General features: G+C 48.9%; 1 protein-coding gene and 4 non-coding genes across 9 annotated transcripts; 4 read left to right on the plus strand and 1 right to left on the minus strand.

Moving 5' to 3' along the window:
- Positions 1-2044: 2044 nt before the first annotated feature.
- Positions 2045-2116, plus strand: TRNAP-CGG (transfer RNA proline (anticodon CGG)). The gene has a single exon. It is a non-coding gene; the product is annotated as a tRNA-Pro (tRNA).
- A 615-nt stretch (positions 2117-2731) lies between these two features.
- On the plus strand, positions 2732-2803 carry TRNAD-GUC (transfer RNA aspartic acid (anticodon GUC)). Its single transcript has one exon. It is a non-coding gene; the product is annotated as a tRNA-Asp (tRNA).
- Positions 2804-3178: 375 nt separating this feature from the next.
- Positions 3179-3250, minus strand: TRNAG-UCC (transfer RNA glycine (anticodon UCC)). Its single transcript has one exon. It is a non-coding gene; the product is annotated as a tRNA-Gly (tRNA).
- Positions 3251-3856: 606 nt separating this feature from the next.
- TRNAW-CCA (transfer RNA tryptophan (anticodon CCA)) lies at positions 3857-3928 on the plus strand. The gene has a single exon. It is a non-coding gene; the product is annotated as a tRNA-Trp (tRNA).
- Positions 3929-10517: 6589 nt separating this feature from the next.
- Positions 10518-16215, plus strand: AURKB (aurora kinase B). 5 transcript variants are annotated; one of them, XM_060081667.1, is made up of 9 exons: positions 10518-10636; positions 10960-11036; positions 12669-12723; positions 12795-12797; positions 12969-13160; positions 13461-13599; positions 13709-13857; positions 14574-14748; positions 14922-16215. In XM_060081667.1, exons 1-9 carry the CDS (start codon positions 10518-10520, stop codon positions 15093-15095), a joined length of 1083 nt encoding a protein of 360 aa, XP_059937650.1. In that variant the 3' UTR covers positions 15096-16215. The 5 variants fall into 5 exon arrangements, with proteins under 5 accessions (XP_059937650.1, XP_059937648.1, XP_059937647.1 ...); XM_060081664.1 differs by lacking the exon at positions 12795-12797 and adding an exon at positions 12457-12559 and having other exon boundaries at positions 10579-10641; positions 10988-11036; XM_060081665.1 differs by lacking the exons at positions 10960-11036; positions 12795-12797 and adding an exon at positions 12457-12559 and having other exon boundaries at positions 10572-10641.
- The last annotated feature ends 237 nt before the right edge of the window (positions 16216-16452 follow it).

The raw sequence follows: 16452 nt of genomic DNA on the forward strand, positions 1-16452 counted from the left end.
TGTGCCAAGCACTGGGCTGCACGCTGTGCATAACCACATGAATAAGGCAAACCCCTTTTCTCATAGGAAGGCACAGTCAGACACAGTGCACCAAGGGCAGGGACAGGGCACTGTGAGAACACAGACAAGAGAAGTGGCATCTCATCGGACCTGAGAGTGGAGAGTGATCAGGGGAGGCTTTCTGGAGGAGGTGAGCTACGTCTTAAAGACCACATGGAAATTTGCCTATGTTCCATTCAACAACTCCATACTCTGTAACAACCATTATTCTAGGCCCTGGGAATACAGCAGGGAACAATAAGCACAACAAAAAGCGTTTTTAAAAGTAAATTATGTAATATGCTAGATAAATGCTACACAGAAGAATAACATAAGGGATCAGTATAGGAGGGGAGAGGACTTTGGGTGGTTGGTTATAGAAATGTCAAAGACTTGCACCTGCGCAGCTACAGAGAGCTGGAGAGGAGGGGATGAATTCGAGACATGTTTAGTATAAAAAACACTACAGGATTCAGTAACTGATAGGATGTGGAGTCTGAAGAAAAGGGAGAAGCAATTCAGGATGTTGCCAGGGTTCCACTTTAGGGAAGTGCTGAGGGGAAGGGTTACTACCTTCTCAAATTCACTCTTTCTCACCCTGTCTCTTTCAAACAACTGTGATTGTCCAAAGTTATACCTTAGAACTCAATGTTTCCATGTAAAGCTTTGACTCCTGTTAAAATGTAAAATACTTGCACCAAGGTAGAAACAACATCAGTAGTTTACGTCTTAGTTCTTGGATTCTAAAAGTGGGGTCCATAGATATGGTACGGATTTTTCTAGAAAAGGTGGCCACAGCTTTCATCATGGTCTGTAAGGAATTTAGGCTTTCACCTCTGTGCAGATTAAGTGCGGGAGACCAGGTAAGACAGAGGTGACTAGAGACTTGGAGAAGGATGGCGCCCAAGACGAGGGAGACAGGAAATGGAAAAGGGTGGCAGGAGGGAGATGCCAGATCAGCCCTGAGCACTCCTCACACACCTGAAAGGCCTGGGATGCCGACGGGAAAGGATGGGCTGTTCTCTGCTGCCCTCCCCCGCCGTCTGGCCAGGGACACCTGGGAAAGAAAAGGCAAAGAGCTGAACCCTTCGTTGAACTCCCCTCCACCAAAGTATGTGTGGGTAGGGCCTTAAGAAGGGATGGGCCCACAAATCACACGACTGGGCTATGGAACAAGATGGTTCAGCCCAGAGATGCTACCGGGGGGTCGAGTTCAGGGGCCGATCAGAACCCTCCTGGGAAGACTCTCCAGAACAGGAACCGACCTGAGGGAACACGGTAGCTGGCAACTGACCCCACCAGATCCTGCCAGGACTCTTGGCGGCCTCCATATGAGAGCACGGCGAGTGTGTTAAAAGCTTAGAAGCTCGCACAGTTTGGAAAGCCCATCCCCCCACCTGACCTCGCCAGCCACTCATCTCAATGACGCCTCCTGCGTGGGTCTTGGCCCCAGGAAATATTCCCTCGCCTGGGCACTACCCTGCGGTCTGGGGAGACTGTGGGCTATCGAAGTGTCGGCCACTCCAGAAGGATGGACAGACGCAGGGACAGAAAGAGGGGCTGGTGTTCCCAGAGAGATCTCAGGACTCATTAATTGTCCCCAACCACGCAACTCTACCGCTAGTCTTCAAAGCTCTGCGCCAGGGGCTGGGTCCGAGGACGGCGGGCGGAGGCAGGAAGAGTCGAGACTCCGGACTACGGAGTGGCGCCGAGTCAGTGACCGTAGGGAGTGGGCACACGGGTGCTCGAGGCAGTCCCGGAGGGCTGCTCGGGGGCGAGGCCGAGACCACTCCCTCCCACTTCCCCGACGTTATTTCCTGGGAGGAGTCGGAGCTCGCGGCTCTGGAGCCGAGAGAGATTCCCAGACCCAAGCTCCAGAGTATTGTGCGTCGGGGCTGGTGGTCCCTGACCGCGTGTCATGATCTGGCCGCAGTGAGTCACAGTTCTAGGACTGCAGAAAGCCTGGGACGACCTCTAAAGTCGTCCGCGGTCGTCGTTGTACGTCGGCTCGTTGGTCTAGGGGTATGATTCTCGCTTCGGGTGCGAGAGGTCCCGGGTTCAAATCCCGGACGAGCCCGGCCTTTCAATTTTGCGGAAATCAGAGCCCCAAGGCGGTTGTTACTTGGAACGGCGCTGAGGAGGCTGGGCTGGAAGGTGATCAGAGTGAACTGAGGGCTGGAAGGAGGTGCTCCGGGAGCTCTTTTGTTCTGAGTGGACACCCGGGTGGCAGGAAGAGGCGCGCAGCGCGCAGTCCTTCCCAGAGTGCCAGGAAGAGGGCAGGCACCTCCTAACATGGGCAAGACGCTCGCTTTCTGTTCCCCTCCTTCCTACTTGATGCTACTCCTCGGCCGCCAGAGCCTGGTTTCCGTATGATTGATGTCCGTCAACTTATAGTAGTGGATGACAGTTAGTGAAACGGGTTGGGACCTATTTGGGGTTATGTCTGGGGGAGCCCCAGGACTGTCAGAATTCAGGTCTCTGCGAGCTTGGAGACCGTCTGTCTCTCGGTCACTCCTGCTCTTTTTCGTCCTTCTGGGGACTCGCGCTCAGTTATGGTCTAGAACATGTATAGGTTTGGGTCAGAATTTCTTAGTGGATAGAGAGACAGCATCCACAGGAGCCTTGCCATTCGCACGCCGCGCTCGGTGAACATAGCAGATCAAGCATTTAGAGTAAGTTGTGGCTGTCTCATTCCTCGTTAGTATAGTGGTGAGTATCCCCGCCTGTCACGCGGGAGACCGGGGTTCGATTCCCCGACGGGGAGAGACGCTAACCTTTTTGCTTACATACACTAAATCTTAACTTACTTCGGAAGTACCCGTCCCGGGCCCTAGGATGAAGATAAAAAGAAGACGGGAAGGAAAAGGAAAGCAGAAGGAGAGGGGTCGTTTGTCCTGACTCTCAAGCTCACATTCTAAATTTCATGTTTGTTTTATTTCAAGTAACTCGTATTTTAAATGTGTGGCTAAATTAATTATTCTCTCCATTCAATAGGTTTATTAGCCATTATTCTCGCCGTTCAATAAGCTTATTAGACGCGTTCATTGACGATAATTTAAAAAACACAAGAAGGCAAACAGCAAAACACTGTCACACGCGTAATTCGGGGCGGGGGGAGAAAAAAGACTTCAGATCATTATGCGTTGGCCGGGAATCGAACCCGGGTCAACTGCTTGGAAGGCAGCTATGCTCACCACTATACCACCAACGCCTCGATATCATATTTTTTTATTGAAGTTCCTAAATACTGAGTTAGGTCTACAGGGTCGTGGCTTGAGTGATAACGAGTCAGGGCCTAGGCGAAGAACGGACGAAAGCAACGCCGACACAGAAGTAACGGGTGCAGTGTGCGAGGCACTCACGTGTGAGCGGCGCTTGGCTCCCGGCACCGCCATTGAGCTCCAGTCACCACGTGAGGGACTGTTTGATTATACCCAGTCTACAGACGAGGAAACCAAAGTCAAGAGAAGCCAAGTAGGGGAAGAGCTGGGATTAAATCTAAGATTTATTCAGGGCGCCAGATCTGCACCGACACTTTATTAACCCCAAAAATAAATCTCAAACACATGAAGTAATTTATCTGTTGAGTGAGCTCAATGTGTACCGAGGTTAAAGAATTGGGCCCTGAACCAAGTGCGTCTAAACTCAATTTGTCCAGAGGAGGATGGTTAATCCCTTAGTGCGCGCGCATCTAGCCCACTGGCGGCTCGGAGAACGGCTCTGACAAAGGACCGGGCCGGGTCTGAGAATAAAACTCCGCCCCTTGATGCTGACGATGTATCTGTTCACGAGGTCCGTCAAACCACTACCGCAGGAGGGCCTCGTGGCGCAACGGTAGCGCGTCTGACTCCAGATCAGAAGGTTGCGTGTTCAAATCACGTCGGGGTCAAAGGGTTATTTTCGGTGGCTGGATAGTTTTGCAAATGAGATTCTTTTTCGGGAAAAAAAGAAAAGAACCTTGTGTTATTATATGAAAAAAAAAAAAAAAGGAACCAAAGGAAGCTGAGTGTTTCTGGGATTTTTTCCCCCTAAAGTATCTGAGTTTTCTACTAAAATACAAATTTTGGAACTTTTATTTTCATCTTACTGTTTCCGTCAAATCAACCAATTAAAATAATAATACCTTTAATCTCATAGATATTTTAGATATCCTAACACAGAAATTGTTCATAAATAGTCGTCAATTCTTGTTCCGAAAATGTATTTTGGAGCAATAAATGTTCTTTATTGAAAAGAATGTAGCAATAATGAATAATTTTAAAGTAATAATGATAATTCATAATCCTCCTAAACCAGTGGTTTAATTTTTGGCAATTTAAGTTCCACTTGCCAGGGGTGTCCATAATCTTGTACTCCAGTATTTTCACTTATCATTGTAATAGGAATAGGATTCTATTATCTTTATAATTATAATTTTAATGAACATCTGACTTCAAGGACAATGCTGTAAGTTATTAAGCAATTCTTCTAAAGTTAGACATTCTGGTTGTCTGGTGGTTATCTGCATTTTTTTCTCATTATTTAAAGTGTTACCATGTACATCCTTTTTTTTTTTTTTTTTTTTTTTTTTTGGCCTCTGCTGAATTTGGTCTATGACATGAATTCCTGAAACTCCAGTTCCAGGGTTAAAAGTTCCCCTTAGCTAAACAGCTAACTATACTGCTTTTGTTACTTTTTCAAATAAAAGCAATCTTTCTTTTTTTCTTTCGTTTCCTCTCTTTTTAAAAAACAATTATGGGGCTTCCCTGGTGGCGCAGTGGTTGAGAGTCCGCCTGCTGATGCAGGCGACGTGGGTTCGTGCCCCGGTCCGGGAGGATCCCACATGCCGCGGAGCGGCTGGGCCCGTGAGCCATGGCCGCTGAGCCTGCGCGTCCGGAGCCTGTGCCCCGCAACGGGAGAGGCCACAACAGTGAGAGGCCATGACCGTGTTCTTGTATTCAGTTCAATTTCTTTTTTTTTTTTATGGCTTTAATCATCTCTGATGTTCCCTCCATGCGGTAGAACATCGGGTATTAAATACAAATATTTTGTATTTAATTTGCGTTACATACAAATATTCTCCAGACTTCACTGCCGTCACTAAAAGCCCAGAGCTATGTGTATTTTTGCTGCTTCTGATACATTGAAAAAAAAAACAACAAAGAAATTTAAGCCATCCACTCCACAGGCCTTGTCTTTTCCAGTGGGGAATTTCTTCCTTGACATCTCTTTCCTTAACTAATAGCGCCTTTGTTAGTGTCACAGGCTTGGGCTGGAGAGGAATTTGAGTCATCTCACCACAGCACACAAAGCAATCACCCACCCAGGCTAGAAACTGTGCCTCGCCTTTTCCCCTCCTCTCCCTAGTCCCAGGACCGCCTTCCGCCAGAGTGGTCACTGTGTTACGTGTGTCAAGACTGAGGCTGACGGTCCGCCAGCCTTTGTTGCAGAAGCCAAGTGTGCTCGATTTGAGAACCGCTGATGACTTAGCAAGGGGACAGCTCAGGAGCGCTGGTAACTTAACGCTTAAGGAGGGTGAAGCTGGCAGTCAGTAATCCTGCATCCCCTCCTCGGTGTCCACCCAGAACAGGGCCCCTTTAAGGAGATACAAAATAGTAATTTTCTCATTCTATCTTTCCTTCTACATTAAAAAATTTTTATTCGAGTATAGTTGATTTACAATGTCGTGTTAGTTTCTGCTGTACAGCAAAGTGAATCAGTTATACATATACATATATTCACTCTTTTTTAGATTCCTTTTCCATATAGGTCATTACAGAGTATTGAGTAGAGTTCCCTGCCCTATACAGTAGGTCCTTATTAGTTATCTGTTTTGTATATAGTATTGTGTATATGTCAATCCCCCTTCCCCCCTAACCATGTTTGTTTTCTACATCTGTGACTCTATTTCTGTTTTGTAAGTTCATTTGTATCTTTTTTTAGATTCCACATATAAGCAACATCATATGATATTTATCTATTGCTGCACTTTTTTTTTTTTTTATTGGCCACGCTGCCCAGCTTTCAGGATCTCATTTCCCTGACCAGGGATTGAACCCAGTCCAGGCAGTGAAAGTGCCAAATCCTAACCACTGGACCACCAGGGAATTGAGAGACTTAACTAGTCTGTGTAAATTTTATCATGTTCATGTATATTTAAAAACCAGTACATCAACAGAATGGATAAATCTCACAAACATAATGTTGAATGAGAAAAGTCAGGTGCCAGAGAATATATACTGTGTGATCCCATTTGCCTAAAGGTCAAAACAGGCAAAACCAGTATGTGAGTTAGAAGTCAGGACAGTGGTTACTCCTGGGACAGGGGGGGAGTGACTTGAAAAGAAAGCTGGGGGTCCTTCTGGGGTGCTGGTAATATTCTGTTTCTTGATCTGGGTGCTGGTTACCCAGAGGTGTTCAGTTTGTGAAAATTCATCCAGCTGTACATTTTCCAGTATGTAACTTCAATAAAACATTTTACGATCATCAGAAGTGTAGTGTACAGGCTTCTTGTCCCGCCACATGGGCAGGGGCACCGTCCCTGCTGATCCAGTCCCTGAGGATGCACACATGGACCTGGAGGGGGCCTCAGGCCTCAGTCTCAGTGGCAGGGATGTTTGGTCCAAGCCTGCAGTTTGTACCAAAGATGAACACTTGGGCTCTAATGGCCAAGAGCAATCCCCAGCGATGCTGTTTGACCTGGGAATGCTCAGGAGGAGTCTGGATGGAGGAGAGCAGCCAGGTCTTGATGTACCTACTCAGCTCTTCAGCGTTGCCTCAGGTTTACCTAGAGGAGGACAACTTAGTGGGGAGACATGGGGAGTATTGGCTAGGCTCCTCCAACAAGGCCCTTCCAGAACCTTCTGAGTCTACTACTCCTTGTCCCTGGAAGGGGCTTATTGGCTGACGATGAGAATTCATGTCTTGAAATTTCTTTGTGGGGGAGAGGAGAGAGGGGAGAGGGGGAGAGGGGACTTCCCTGGTGGTCCAGTGGTTAAGGCTCTGCAATCCCAATTCAGGAGTCCCGGGTTCGATCCCAGGTCAGGGAAATAGATCCCCTCATGCACGCTACAACTAAGACCCGGCATAGACAAGTAAATAAATTTCTTTGGGGGATATTCCATTATCAGAAATAAAAGGACTGACATGTGTGCCTCACAAACATTACAGTATCCCAACCATCCAGCCTGAACTTTGGAACACGCTACGTTCTGACCCTTCCCAGTCACTGGAAAATTCAGCTCTGGGAGTAGAATACTGACAATTGCCCCTCAAGGACACCTCTCAATGTTCCTTGGCCAGTAGCCAGAATCCCCAATCTAACAGGAACTGGGAGGCAAAAAGCAAAGCAAGAGGAAAGAAGAAAAGAGTTAGACTTGGAGGAATTTGCTCATTTACATGTTTATAAACCTGGGGAATCCCTGCGGGAGAGTGGATGCTGAGCTTGCCTCACCAAAGAGAACAGACCACCGTTTTGGATGGGGCTGCACTGGAGGTAGATTGCTGATACTCAGTGTGGCCCACAGACTGGTGCCACTTCATGAACTGTTACTTTTATGTCCGAGACGAGTATAGAATTTGAGAACTACGTATTTAAAAACTCTTACAGCATTTGTCAGAGTACTTTTATAAACGTTGGTTATAACCAAAAAAAAAAAAAAAATGAGCTTGTTATTTTTAGATTTAATTTTTCAAGGAACTAATTTTTATTGTATTTTATAAAAGTATCAATCTGTGATAGATTGACAATAATTAAGGCTGGTTCTTCCCTATAGATCGTTTGAGGAGCACTGGGGTAAATAACAGAGATTTTGTTCACTAACTTGAACAGGCAGCTGATAGTTGCCTAGCTGCTAGAACAGATAGGTTTTGTTTTGCTTTGTTTTTTGTGAATAATGCAAACCTCAATTTTATGCTGGCCCATCAACTATTCCTGAAAGGCCAAATGTCTTCCGACATAATGTGCAAGTGGGAATTTAAAGACTCCAGGGGACAGAGATACTGTATGGGATCTAACAGGCATATCCCACCCATGCACTGTGTCCCTGACAGGTTCTAGAAAAGTCTCCCTTCACTAGATTATGAGGCATAAAGTATACTGCAAGGGACAGGATTTTTATAAAGCTCTTCATTAGTTACTCACTCTATGCCAAATATGTTGATAAAGGCACTGAAATTGAAATGGGCTCCTTGATCTTGGGAAGCAGGGTTGGGCTGACCCTGAGTGAAAACAGCACTGTACCTCCAGTGGCACATGCCTATTTCTACCACAACACCCCCGATCTTCTTTAACTGTAGGGACTGGAAGAGATACTCACGGTTACCAGCCTCCTTTGCAGTACTCACGTGACACAGTTCTAGGCAAGGAGATATCTACTGGGAACTTTTTTTTTTTTGGCTGCTCCTTGGGGCTTGTGGGGATCTTACTTCCCTGACCAGGGATCAGACAGGGTCCCATGACAGTGAAAGCACCGAGTCCTAACCACTGGGCCACCAGGGAATTCCCATACTGGGAACTTTTAGAAAGGCTTCTGCTTTTTCTGATAAAAGAGACAGAGACTGTTGGAATCCATTTTGCAATCGTAAGGGAAAATAAGAGAATCACAGAGAGGCCAATCCAGACCTCTAACATTGTTCAGTTCCTGAGCCAACTATCTACTTTCTGATTTCTTGTTATGTAAGAGAAAATAGATGTCTACTGTTTATGCCATTGTTAACTGAGTTTCCTGTTACTTGCAGCCAAAAGCATTGTGAACTGATATAGAAACCCATTAGGACTTATTTCACTTACATCGGGTTGAATCATATGAAATTGGTATTTTCTGTAGGTCAGAATGATTGACTGTCAGTAGTTTTGCATCATTCAACCCAAATGACTACAAACACTCTAGGTCTGTAGATGTGTGTCAGTTAGTATGCTTTTAACAGCAAATAACAGAACTCTTAACTCAATGCATTAGAGAAGGAAACCTATTGGGTCATGGAAGGAAATGACTGAAATAGGCATCCAGACATTCAACATTGTCATCAAGTTCTCGGGTTCTTCCCAGGCCTCTCTGCTGCCTTCTACAATGTCAGCTTCGTACAGGAAGCTGTACAGCTTCGTATATCAGCTCCCTGCAGGAGCACCACCACCAGCAATGCAGGCTATGTGCTTTCTTGTCCAGTTCCAGCAGGAGAAAAGGAGCTTCTGTCCAGCATTCTGGACAAGAATCCTAAAATTCCCACTAACTGACTCATTAAGGTCACATGCTTATCCCTGAACCAGTGACCATGATCCCAGAATAAAGGGTGTTGACTGGTGTAAATCAGACAGGGTCCACTCCTGGACCTGGGATGGGGTAAGCTTCCCTCTCAGACCCACAAAACTCTAGTTGCTTTCAGGAAGTGGGAATCGCTGGGAGAATGGATGCTGGTTAGATAACCACAAAGTCCTCTACAACGTGTCTCCATCAAGTTAGCGATTTGGGGTTGGCAGCAACAGAAACCAACAACACAGAATGGGGAGACAGGTGCTTCCCTAAAGCGAAGTTAGAGTGTTATTATTAGAAGAAAGATGAAGGGTGCTGGACAGGCAGTATTTACAAATATCCACTAGTTATTTCATAGAAGGTCCCAAAATCTATTTATTTAACCCAATAATGAAATTTGGCGTCGGAAAGAGCAGAGAAGGGAGTGCGGCAAGAAGGCGAAAAGTGAGGGTGGGTCCAAGCAATTTGGCCTTGGTCAGGGGACCTGCAGAGAAAGGCCCTCTGGTAGAAAATTCTTATTAGGAATATGAGTGAAAGACTCAAAGAACAAAATAATAATGACATAAGAATAAACACACCCTGGTGGTGCAGTGGTTAAGCAACCGCCTGCTGCCAATGAAGAGGACACAGGTTCGAGCCCTGGCCGGGGAAGATCCCACGTGCCCCGGAGTAACTAAGTCCGTGCGCCACAACTACTGAGCCTGCGCTCTAGAGCCCACGAGCCATAACTACTGAAGCCGGTGCCTAGAACCGTGCTTCTCAACAAGAGAAGCCACCACAATGAGAAGGCTGCGCACCAGAAAGACCCGATAGAGCCAAAAAAACAACCCCCCCAACATTGTAAATCAACTGTATTTCAATAAACTTAAAAAAAAAAACCACACACACATGCAAACGAACAAGCAATAAAACTTGAATAGAGAATCTGACTTAGTATATCAAGGGCAGCATTTAAATTCCCTTGGGAATGGTGCAGTTTGTTTAACAAATGATGCTGGCATAAGTGGCTCTCTGGCAGAAAACAAAGTTAAACCCTAGTTCATACATATACACAAGGATAAATTCCAGATATATCGATGACTTAAATTTTAAAAACAAAACAAAACAAAAAAAACCCATGAGACTGTTTCAGGGGTCGAGGGAAACTTTCCTAAACCGGAACCCGAGCTGCTCCGGCGCTCTCATTCCACCTTTTCCATTGGGTCCCTAGGGCTACGTAATGGGACACCCAGCCAATGAGAACTGGGCATGGGAGGCGTGCTCAGCCAATGGGGCCAGGGCGGGAGATTTGAAAGGACCTCCGCGTGGGCGCGGCCGGGCAGGTTCAGTTGTTTCCCAGCGGCCAGGGAGGTGGCTGTGCTGCCGGCTCCAGGTGAGCTGTCCTCCTTTCGGGGGCCTTGCGCCGGAGAGGCCAGGTGATCCGGCAGGTCGGGGGGTCCGTTGGGCGGGCCCGCGCGCACTCTGCCGGGCTGCTGGTTGCTCTAAAGTGGAGAGAGGGTCCTGGAAAGGGGTGAGGCCGGTAGCAGGGCTGGGGCAGCGAGGCGAGCTCCGGGATGCGCCCTGATGAGACCAGCCTGTAAACCTGCTCCCTTTCACCAGCCCCAGACAAGCGCTTCCGGCTACATCTGTCCGACCCCTCACTCTCTCTCTCCCTTTTTTCTGCTTCTCACGGCTCTGCTTCTCTTCTCTGCCCCGTTCCCTCCCCCTTCCCTTCTAAGGATGGCCCAGAAGGAGAACGCCTACCCCTGGCCCTACGGCAGGCAGACGGTAAGGGCTTTCCCACTTCCCCTCCCTCCACCCGCGTGGCGAGGTCCCGCTTGCAGATTTGAGGTCCTGCAGAGGGCGATCCTCTTACCACTTTCTTCCCGGCTTTGCACCAGTTTATGGGTCCCAGTCTGGTCATTTGTAGCCACATCCTATCAGGTGCTGCCAACTTGAGTTTGACCAGACTGTGAGGACCTCTGCAGAGCTGAGCCTGTTTGTCACATCCAGATGACATCTGGGACTGAGCAGGCAGGGTCTGGCCTTTTGGCCATGATTCCCAACCCTTGTCCTGAAAAAATAGGCTAGGCAGGAAATAGAAATAGACTCTGGAGGGATTTAGATAAGTCTATAAGTTTAAAAGGTCCAGGACAAGTCTAAACTAAGAATTTAGAATTTATTTTAATGACTGGTGTGAAGTAAGCATTCAATGGCTTTATTTTCCAGTTGTCCCAACACCTTTCACTGAAGAGTCTACCCTCTGATTTGAAATGCTACCTTTATTATATATATTAAATTCCCACATATATGTGGATCTATTTCTGCACTCCATTTTGTTCAGCTTGCTTATTTGTAAATTCCATGCTAATATCACTGTTTGCAAACCAGTCTGTAGGGGCACTGAGGCTTTCTTCCTCTCTTGGCTAAAGAAGAAAGAAGGGGCCCTGCATGGGCTTTGCTCTCTGTTTGTGGGGCTTGAGTATCCTGGGGGGGTCCGTATGTCCCCTTGTCCACCAGCTGCCTCCCTGGTGAAGCTCTGAATGAGGCTGTCAATAATGGAGGCTGAATGAGAAAACATTGTCATGCCTACACTGGTCACTCCTAAAAGAAAGGGGTGTATATTACTCAGAAGTTGAACATGAAAAGTGGTCCAGGGCCGTTAGAGTAGCCCTCAGTGTCCCTAAAGCCTGTTGTTGCAAAGGGGTAAATACTGAGATTTGCTGAACACTCAAGGCCCCAAGGACCTTATCTGAGACTTAACAGACTGAGCTTAGGGGACCATGAGAATACCGCTGTGCTAAAACTCCTTGAATTGTGTGTGTTCATTACCCCAGCCTGAACTGCCCCCTGGGGTGGGGGGCTGGGTAAATGAGTGGTGTTATGGACAAGACTTTGAAGGTTGGACAGCCTTGGGCCTGAGAATGTGGAGTGGGCCAGGGCCAAAGAGGTGAGAGGTTAGGTGTGAGGGTAAGTCCCTATCTTAGGCTGACTTAGGTTGTTTATTAATAACTCATTTTATATGGGGCTCTGAGCAGAGTCTTGGGGCTGAGTAGCAAAACTGTGGTCTCAGTGTTCCTCTTTGAACTGGGGATGGGGTAGGTGGGTGGGTGGCTTTATAGCAAGTCCTGAAATGCTGCTTGTAGCACATTCCAACCCAGTCACTGGGATAAAGGCACTCTCAGAGCTCCCCCCTGGTCCTTCTCAGGCTCAGTCTGGCCTGAACATCCTGCCCCAGAGAGTCCTCCGGAAGGAGCCTGTCACCCCATCTGCGCTTGTCCTCATGAGCCGCTCCAATGCCCAGCCCACAGGTAACTAGGACAAGGGGAGGGCATCGACCTGAGGGGACTAGGGTCTGGGAAAGGTGGACGGGGATGAAAATGTCAAAGGATGGCCTCAGTTTCCCTGTTCTTTCCTTAGCTGCTCCTCTCCAGAAGGTGGTGGAGAACAACAGTGGGACCCCCAACTTCTCAATGTAAGCGCCCCAAGCCTTGGGGTGGCAAGAGAGGGGGAGGGACATGAACAGGTAGGAAATGGGGGAGGTAGAAGGTAAGGGCAGGAGGAGTAGGGAGGCAAGAAAGCCTGATCCATCCTCAGCTCCCCTGGAAGAGAAACAGGGCTGCGGGCAGGATGGGCTGAGGTGCAGGGAGAAGGCAAACACCTCAGAGGACCGACTAACCGGTACTCAGCTGCCTACCACCCCCCCACACCCCCCAACAGGCGTTCCTTCACAATCGACGACTTTGAGATTGGGCGTCCTCTGGGCAAAGGCAAGTTTGGAAATGTGTACTTGGCTCGGGAGAAGAAAAGCCGTTTCATCGTGGCACTCAAAGTCCTCTTCAAGTCTCAGATAGAGAAGGAGGGTGTGGAGCACCAGCTGCGCAGGGAGATCGAAATCCAGGCCCATCTGCAGTACGGGTCGATGCCCTGCGAGCCAGAGTGCCCCTGGCGCCTCAACCCCCGGCTCCTCTTCCAATCCCACCATATCCGGACTGTCTTCTCTGCAGCTGTGGTCAGGCAGCCCCAAGGAGCTCTCAATCCTGCCCAGAGCCTTGAACCCAGAGAGCTGCGTCCAGTCCCCCCTTAGCACCGCCAGCCTGGTGTCCCCTGCCTGGCCCAAGCCTGACCCAGTTTGCTGCAGTGGGACCTGTCATCTTTCCCATTTCCTCATGCCAGGATGCAGCCTGATGCTTCCTCTGTCTCCTCTCCCAGGCATCCCAACATCTTGCGTCTCTACAACTATTTCTATGACCGGCGAAGGATCTACTTGATTCTGGAGTATGCCCCCCGGGGGGAGCTCTACAAGGAGCTGCAGAAGAGCCGCACTTTTGACGAGCAGCGAACAGCCACGGTCGGGGCGGGTGGGCACCTGGGGCACCGGCGGGGGGCTGGAGGCTGGGGGGACGCTGCTTGCAGCCTGAAGTCCATCCTTGTCTGACGGCCTGTCATTGGCCCCCCAGATTATGGAGGAGCTGGCAGATGCTCTGATATACTGCCACGGGAAGAAGGTGATTCACAGAGACATAAAGCCAGAGAATCTGCTCTTGGGGCTCCAGGGAGAGCTGAAGATTGCTGACTTCGGCTGGTCTGTACACGCCCCCTCCCTGAGGTATGGTGGGCCAGGAGGCCGGCCCTGGGTGTGAGGCTGGGACATTCAAACTAAAACCACTCCAGATCTTGTTACCCAGAGACATTTTGGGTTGTTCTCATGTAAATATACAGACACAGCAATATCTTTACAAAAATAGGAGACTCTCTGGGAATTCCCTGGTGGTCCGATGGTTAGGACTCCGCGCTTTCACTGTTTTGGCCCGGGGTTCAATCCCTGGTTGGGGAACTAAGGTCCTGCCAGCCACGTGGTGCGGCCAAAAAGAAAAAACAAAACCAGAAAGAGGAGACTCAGTTTTGCCACCCAGGTTTCTCACTTGAAATATATTGGGACCTTCTTGCCCTATCACTGAGAATACTCCCACGTCATTTTTAATGCCTTCATAATATTGCATCGTAGAGAGGTAACCTGATTAATGTAAGCAAGGTGTGCTTGATGGACATTTGAGATTTTCCCTTTAATTCTAAGGTGAACGTTGCCCTCATATCTGATTATTTTAACATACAGCCCTCAGTGTGGAAACGCAGAGGCAGTGTGTAAGCCCACCTCTGGGGCTTTAGTTATGTCTTCACCCCACTCCTACCCCAAAGGCTCCATCAGAGCCTGGTTGGAACACTCCCCTGGCACATCCTGGGGTCTCTGGGCTCCCTGTCAACTTCAGGGAAAGGAGAGAAGGTCTGGATCTGGGATCCCTGCCCACTCAACCCCCACTCCAGGAGGAAGACGATGTGTGGCACCCTGGACTACCTGCCCCCAGAGATGATTGAGGGGCGCGTGCACAACGAGAAGGTGGATCTGTGGTGCATCGGAGTACTCTGCTACGAGCTGCTGGTGGGAAACCCCCCCTTCGAGAGTGCTTCCCACAATGAGACGTATCGGCGCATCGTCAAGGTGCGAGGCTAAACCCCGGGTGCCTGGCTGGGGTCTGTCTGGCCCAGGGGCCAGGGGCAGGGAGTGGGCATGTCGTAGTTGTGGGGCTTATGTCACTCGCCAAATAAAATGGGCAGTGAAGGGAAAGCAGCCAGGATGAAAGGTGGGGTCCTCCTTCTCCTTTACCTCTGCAGGTGGACCTGAAGTTCCCCCCTTCCATGCCTGCAGGAGCCCAGGACCTTATCTCCAAGCTGCTCAAGCATAACCCCTCAGAACGCCTGCCGCTGGCTCAGGTCTCAGCCCACCCTTGGGTCCGGGCCCACTCCCGGAGGGTGCTGCCCCCCTCTGCCCTTCAGTCTGTCCCCTGAACTGTCCCTGTCATTTTCTCAGTTGTGTCTGTATGTCTGTATATGTGTAGTTAGGAGAAGGGGTCCCTGGCCTGTTCCCGCATCTGTCTTCTACCTCCTCTTTATCTAATAAAGGCTGAAGCTTTTTGTACTGATGAGTGTAGATGTTTACAGGTGGAAATTGCTGTGAAGGAAACCGTCACCTGTGGGGAGGAGGCTGGGGAGTTGCCCATGCCGGGTGCCAGTATTGGCATTGCATCACTGCCCCTGGGAGCACCCTGCCCTCTCAGCTCTAACCCCCACCTGGTCAGCTCCACCCCACCCCCAAGTCTTTTTTTTCCCCTGCTCTGACTCCCAGACCTGGGGATGCTGGGGACTTCAGCTCCATTCTGCTACGCCTACACACCAACCATCTCTGCCCACCTTCTCTTACTACTTGCTCTTACTTGACCTCTATTCTTTCCCTCTTCTGGTTCACTCCTGCCGACCCAGGAGCAATTGAACTTGTTGTACCCAGAAGTTGTTTGTTTTTCAGCTTTGATGAGGATCTAGCACAGGAGTGAATAGAAGCAGTAATCTTGTTCCTAACCTAAGGTTTGAGGTTTCACTGCTAGATATATGATGCTTGCTGTAGATTTTTTTTTTTTTTTTGCGGTACGCGGGCCTCTCACCGCTGCGGCCTCTCCCGTTGCGGAGCACAGGCTCCGGACGCGCAGGCTCAGCGGCCATGGCTCACGGGCCCAGCCGCTCCGCAGCATGTGGGATCCTCCCAGACCGGGGCACGAACCCGTATCCCCTGCATCGGCAGGCGGACTCTCAACCACTGCGCCACCAGGGAGGCCCTGCTGTAGATTTTTAATACATGTCCTTTATCAGGTTGAGGAAGGCCTGGTCACTTCCTAGTTTGCTAAGGGTTTGGGTGTTTGTTTTGGGGTCAGCCGTAACAGCGTGAGGGATCTTAGTTCCACGACCAGGGATCGAACCCACGCCCCCTGCAGTGGAAGCGTGGAGTCTGTTGGGGTTTTTTTGAATCAAAAATAGGTGTTGACTTTCACCTAATGCTTCTTCTGCATCTGTTGATTATTTGCTCTTTTAAGCCATGTGGTGAAGAACATCAATAAAGGTTTTTATTTTCATCTCAGTTACTCATGCTATATTCAATTCCTAGAGTTGCTGTAACAAATTACCACAAACTCGGTGGCTTAAAACAACAGAAATGTATTCTCTGACAGTTCTGGAGGCCAGGAGTCGACAATCAAGTTGTCTGCAATGCCATGCTCCCCTCAAAGGCTCTAGGGGAAAGTCCTCCCTTGCCTCTTCCAGCTTCAGGTGACTCTGGGCACTTTGTGGATTGTGGTTGCATCACTCCAATCTCTTG

The sequence above is a fragment of the Mesoplodon densirostris genome, chromosome 18, assembly GCF_025265405.1.
Source record: "Mesoplodon densirostris isolate mMesDen1 chromosome 18, mMesDen1 primary haplotype, whole genome shotgun sequence".
Taxonomy (NCBI): Eukaryota; Metazoa; Chordata; class Mammalia; order Artiodactyla; family Ziphiidae; genus Mesoplodon; species Mesoplodon densirostris.